Source organism: Pogoniulus pusillus, unplaced genomic scaffold (genome assembly GCF_015220805.1).
Source record: "Pogoniulus pusillus isolate bPogPus1 unplaced genomic scaffold, bPogPus1.pri scaffold_108_arrow_ctg1, whole genome shotgun sequence".
Lineage (NCBI taxonomy): Eukaryota > Metazoa > Chordata > Aves > Piciformes > Lybiidae > Pogoniulus > Pogoniulus pusillus.
This window is the reverse complement of record NW_026974547.1, coordinates 113910-119393: the sequence shown is the minus strand read 5'-3', so window position 1 is coordinate 119393 and position 5484 is coordinate 113910. Positions and strand designations below refer to the sequence as shown.

The 5484-nt window shown below is 55.7% G+C and overlaps 1 protein-coding gene across 6 annotated transcripts; it reads right to left on the bottom strand.

Moving 5' to 3' along the window:
• Nucleotides 1-1083: 1083 nt before the first annotated feature.
• Nucleotides 1084-4938, bottom strand: LOC135173880 (protein disulfide-isomerase TMX3-like). 6 transcript variants are annotated; one of them, XR_010301491.1, is made up of 5 exons: nucleotides 4449-4691; nucleotides 3623-3710; nucleotides 3151-3263; nucleotides 2130-2259; nucleotides 1084-1342 (listed from the first exon to the last, which is right to left on the bottom strand). XR_010301491.1 is itself a non-coding variant. In XM_064141094.1 (5 exons), the coding sequence occupies exons 1-5, from the start codon at nucleotides 4513-4515 to the stop codon at nucleotides 1244-1246; spliced, it is 525 nt and encodes a 174-aa protein (XP_063997164.1). In that variant the 5' UTR covers nucleotides 4516-4938; the 3' UTR covers nucleotides 1084-1243. The 6 variants fall into 6 exon arrangements, 3 of the variants coding, with proteins under 3 accessions (XP_063997164.1, XP_063997165.1, XP_063997166.1); XM_064141094.1 differs by lacking the exon at nucleotides 3623-3710 and adding an exon at nucleotides 1917-2071 and having other exon boundaries at nucleotides 2169-2259; nucleotides 4449-4938; XR_010301492.1 differs by lacking the exons at nucleotides 3151-3263; nucleotides 3623-3710; nucleotides 4449-4691 and adding an exon at nucleotides 2797-3047.
• Nucleotides 4939-5484: the final 546 nt, after the last annotated feature.

Here is a 5484-nt window from a genome sequence, read left to right as displayed (position 1 = left end):
GGAGGGAGGGGCGGAAAGGAGGGGAGGGGCGGGAAAGGAGGGGAGGGGCGGGAAAGGAGGGGAGGGGCGGGAAAGGAGGGGAGGGGCGGGAAAGGAGGGGAGGGGCGGGAAAGGAGGGGAGGGGCGGGAAAGGAGGGGAGGGGCGGGAAAGGAGGGGAGGGGCGGGAAAGGAGGGGAGGGGCGGGAAGGAGGGGAGGGGCGGGAAAGGAGGGGAGGGGCGGAAAGGAGGGAGGGGCGGGAAAGGAGGGGAGGGGCGGGAAAGGAGGGGAGGGGCGGGAAAGGAGGGGAGGGGCGGGAAAGGAGGGGAGGGGGGAAGGAGGGGAGGGGCGGGAAGGAGGGGAGGGGGGGGGAAAGGAGGGGAGGGGCGGGAGGGGAGGGCGAGGAGGGAGGGGGGGGGAAGAGGGGAGGTGGGGGGTGAAGAGGGGAGGGGAGGGAAAAGAGATGAGGTGGGGGGGGAGAAGAGGGGAGGGGAGGGAAAAGAGATGAGGTGGGGGGGAGAAGAGGGGAGGGGAGGGAAAAGAGAGGAGGTGGGGGGGTGAAGAGGGGAGGGGTGGGAAAAGAGAGGAGGTGGGGGGGTGAAGAGGGGAGGGGAGGGAAAAGAGGGGAGGCGTGAAGAGGGGAGGGGTGGGAAAAGGGAGGAGGTGGAGGGGGAGAAGAAAGGACTGGGGGAGGGGGAAACGGTGGGGGGGCAAGAGAGGAGGGGTCTGGAAAGAAGAGAGAGAGGCCTGGGGATGTTTAGTCTGGGGAAGAGAAGGGATCTCCTTAACGTCTATACATTGCCGAGGGGCAGGGGTCAGCACCAAGGTGCCAGCTGCTGCTTGGTGGTGCTCAGCACTAGGACAAGTAACAACAGACAGAAGCTGCTCCGCCTCACCAGCAGCAGAGATTTCTTGGCTGGGAGGCTGACAGAGGACTGGGACAGACTGAAACCAAAACATTGCTCAGAACACAAAAGAACCTCTGAAGCGATGGCAAAAAGCTCAAGGAAAAGAGGTTGGATTTTCATGATTCTGTCCCTTAAAATATGTCAGACTAACAGCAGAGTGAAAAATGTGACATTCCTGCAGGTGGAACAGTTAGAACTGTGGCAGACATGATTGGCTGTTTTAATCCAGAAGTTCATTTGGTTTAAGCCTAGTTCTAAATAGTGACAATAGATACACTAGGCACAGCATAGCAACAAGCTTACATCAAAGCATTTCTAAAGCCTCTGCAACTAAGTCCTTCTTGACTGACAAGAGCATCACCTCACTGAATAAGCAATGAACTCTACCATTACAGCAGCCTTGGCCTCATAGATGACTCTCTTGCTTCGTTGCAGAAGTCCATCACCAGCCTGTGCCTGCAATGTCAAATGGAACCATGTCAAAACTGCTGACACTTTGCAGTTATGATCCCAACAGTTCATTCTTCAGACCTCCCAACCCTTAAATCCCTTAAGAAGGCAGTGAAAAGCAATTGCTCTTGCATTTCATGCTGCCCAGACGCTCCCAGCTCCTCCAGTAAGGCTAAGCATTCCAACAGGCTCATGCCAAACTCTCCCACAGTTGTTTGAGACCATCACAGCAAACTAACAGCAAGTTGCTGCTCTACTCTCAGACCACAGAGGCTGCCTAGGGAGTCGCCGTCCCTGCAGCTGCTCAAGAAAAGCCTGGATGAGGCACTTAGTGCCATGGCCTAGCTGACTGGAGAGGGCTGGGGCTAGGTTGGGCTGGATGAGCTTGGAGGTCTCTTCCAACCTGGCTGATTCCAGGATTCTAAGTGTACAAATACCCCAGCTGTGTGCTTTGAACCTTGTCAATAAGCTTTCTGCAGAGACTGAATGATAAGAAACAGGTTGGTTGTAGTTATTAACAACCTTTGCCTGGATACCAACATGAATATTGGTTATTAATTGTGCATCACTCATAACGCACCCATTCCATGGCTCTTGGAGTTCCCACAGTGAGAACAGCAAAGGATGGCACACCCCAAGCACTCCTCACCACGTATTCACTGCCAGCACCCAGCACGGGAAGACAGCCAGGACAGGAAGATAAATCACACGGCGTAACAATCGGAGCCACCGCAGCTAAGGGGGGAAAAACCAAACACCAACCAATATATCTCAAGCCACAACAAAGACTTACTTCAGCAGCACCATCCAAGATATCCTTCATGAACTTAACCATGTCCTCTGTCTTCTCCAGGTGTCTGTCTGGCAGCAAACACTGCTGGTTGGAGGCATTCAAGGCGACGGTAGTACGGATGGTCAGCTCGCTGGCAATGGAAAGCAGATGGGTTACAGGTTTGAAGAGCCACAGTGTAAAACACTGCAAAGCAAAGAATTCCTACAGCATGTCAGAGGGCGCTCAGTGAGCTTCTCCCTGTGTGTGTTCCCTTAAAGGCAAGAGGGGAAGGGGGAAGAGAATGGTACAAAAAAGCTTCTCAGCAGTACTTTGTCCCCTCACATCCGTGCAGGCAACGCGATGGAAGCTTACTGCATTTCACACCCCCACAGGTAGCTCATGACTTCCCCAGCAGCAAGAGATCACAGACAGGAACCTTGCACATGAAACGTACTACTAAGGTAACACAGGAAGTCTTTCAGCATGCAAAGGCAAAAGCACAACCCAAAACATTCCACATGGCCACATCCAGCTGAAGAACGAAAAACTGCTGGAACCAGTTCAGAGCAGGACCACGAGGATGAGCCAAGGGCTGGAGCACTTCTAAGAGGATAGGCTGAGGGAGCTGGGGCTGCTCAGCCTGAAGGGGACAAGACTCCAGGGAGACTTTAAAGCTACCTCCCAGCACCTGAAGGGAACCTGCAGCAGGAAGGCTGCAGAGGGACTTTTTCCATAAGGGTGTCTAAAGACAGGGCAAGGGGAATGGTTTGAAGCTGAGGGAGAGCAGGGCTGCTCAGAGTGGATCTGAGGAAGAAGTTCTTCAGCATGAGAGTACTTTGGCTTGCAGAGACAGAAACACTGTAATGCCTGTTCATGAATTTACAGCCAAGGTCACAAGCGTGCTTCTGTCAGCAATTACTGCTTCTATGCCCACCAATCACACAGTAGTGTGTCCTTTGTGAACAAACAGCATCTGAGGCCAGCTGCACCAAGTATTCAGCGACAAAACAAAGCAAATCAACAAAACAAATCTCCTACTTACCCAGCCCAAAAAGCAAACACTTCTCTGCCAGAGAAACAGGCAGAAACATCTCAGCAGACAGACAGAAGAGCTTGCACAGGAGAAGCAGGTGAAGAAGCTCTCCTTTTTGGCACCTATAAAGCACCAGATCAGTCACATCACTTTAACTTCAAATGAGAGACAGCTGCTTTTAGATTCACTGCACTCAGGTGTTCATCTAGAGACAGCCCACAGAAATCCAGAACTTGTGCTCCCTGAGTCCCCGGGAAGCTCCTAGAATCTTCCAGAGCACAAGCACAGGATGTTGTGCATGCTTTGATCACCCAGAGAAAACTTACAGAGCTGACATCTTCAACTCTGGTTTTTCCCTTCCTTCACTCCAAAGGCCAGAGAAGAAGTAGTCAACTGCAAATGCCAAGCAACTTCACTCCCGAATGATGCATTTGAAGACAATGACCATTAAGGGCAAATGTCAAGCATCTTGTTAACCTACTCCAATGTGCCTTGTCTGTACTGAGTGCAGCCAGCATCCTTCATGCACTTCATGCTGCTTCTCTGAGGGAGCTCAGTTGTATGCCTCTCTTAAAGAAAGCATCAAGAATGAAATGGGACTCTCCTGAAATCAGAAGCACAGGCAATGCATAACCATTCTTTACAGCCCCAGTTACAAACTGGGCAGGCTGCAGAGGTGCGCCCAGGCCAACCTCATGGCATTCATCAAGGCCAAGTGCAAGGTCCTGCACCTGGGTGGGCACAATCCCAAGCACAACTCCAGGCTGGATGGGGAACGGCTGAGAGCAGCCCTGAGGAACAGGCCCTGGGGGTCTGGGCTGATGCAAAGCTCAAGAGGAGCCTGCAGTGTGAGTGCAGCCCAGACAGCAACCCTGTGCTGGGCTCCAGCAAGAGCAGTGTGGGCAGCAGGGCAAGGGAGGGGATTCTGCCCCTTGCCTCTGCTCTCCTCACACCCCACCTGCAGTCCTGGGGGCAGTTCTGGAGCCCCCAGCACAAGAAGGACATGGAAGTGTTGGAGCCAGTGCAGAGGAGGCCACCAAGATGCTGAGAGGGCTGCAGCAGCTCTGCTCTGAGCACAGAGTCTGATCAGTGACCTCACTGCTGGCTGCAGCTACCTGGAGGGAGGCAAAGTCCTACAGCTGTGCTGCTCAGGGACATGCTTTAGGGGTGACCTGGCAGTGCTGCCTTAAGGGCTGCCCTGGATGATTTGGAAGCTCTTCTCCAACAGCAACCACTCCATGCTTCTACTCCTCAGAACCGGTGCACCTGACTGCCAGAAGGAGCACAAACTCCACACAAAGCTTTACCTGACCCAGCCTCTTTGGCCACCTGCGTCTCGTGGGGGATGTTCCTCAGCATCTGCTCCTCCCGCATGAGCTGGTGCTGGGCTGAACCCTCCTGCTGCCTGGGGAACGGCCATGCTGCTCCTGCTGCTCCTTCAGCTCATGCCATGCTTGCTGGAGAGAGCTGCAGAACCCAACGGCAGCACAGATTGACACGGAGGGGCTCTGGCAGCAGCAGCTTGAGTGCAGGCAAATCCACCCCTGCAGCTGAGCACAGTCATTGCTTTGGCCCAGAGCCGCTCGCAGTGGCGCCTGGAGGAGCTCGCAGGCCTAGAGCGGCTTTGACCAGCGAGAGGAGAGCCCAGAGCGTCGCCTGCCAGCCGGAAGTGACGGCACGGAGGCAAGATGGCGGCGCGGAGCGAGCTGCTGCGGCTGTACCCAGCCCCGGGGGGGTCTTAGGCGGAGTTGGGGGGTCCCGGGAGGGGTCCGAGAGGGCTCGGGGGGGGCGGGGGAAGGGGCTGGGGGGGTTTGAGGAGTCCCGGGGGAGGGGATGAGGTGGCTGGGGGGGGCGAGCAGTGGGGGGAGGGTCTGGGGATGAGTCAGTGGTTGCCAGGGGCGCTTGGGGGGGTCGCAGGGGGATTTGGGGGGGGGTCCGAAGTGGCTGAAGGGGGTAGGGGGAGGGTCTGGGGGTGTTGTAGGCGGCCCCGGGGTTGGGGGGGTTTGGGGGCGCCTTGGGAAGGGTCCGAGGTGGCTGGGGGGAGGGGGCAGTGGAGCAGAGGAAGGGTCTGGGGGTGCCATGGGGGTCCCCGGGTGAGGTTTTGACGGGGGTCAGAGGTGGCTGGGGGGGAGGGGAAGGGTCTGTGGGTGCCGTAGAGAGTCCCAGGGGCCATCTGCAAACACGCTGCCAGTGCACCTCTATCTCATTTGGGACAGTCACACTTTAGAGACACTGGACAAAAGTGTCCTGGAGCCAAAGAACTCCTTCACTGAATGCAGACACCTACAGACCCTCCACACCTTTAACAGACCACTGCAGAACTCTGTAGAGCCCTCCAGACCT

Bases quoted from the DNA above. Each gene is read 5' to 3' on its own strand.
- LOC135173880 (XM_064141094.1), bottom strand. From the start codon at position 4,515: ATGCGGGAGGAGCAGATGCTGAGGAACATCCCCCACGAGACGCAGGTG. The intron at 3,264-4,448 runs GTAAAGCTTTGT...GGTGCTTTATAG, and splicing joins GGCCAAAGAGGCTGGGTCAG to GTGCCAAAAAGGAGAGCTTC. The intron at 2,260-3,150 runs GTAAGTAGGAGA...TTCCATTGCCAG, and splicing joins GTGTTTGCTTTTTGGGCTGG to CGAGCTGACCATCCGTACTA.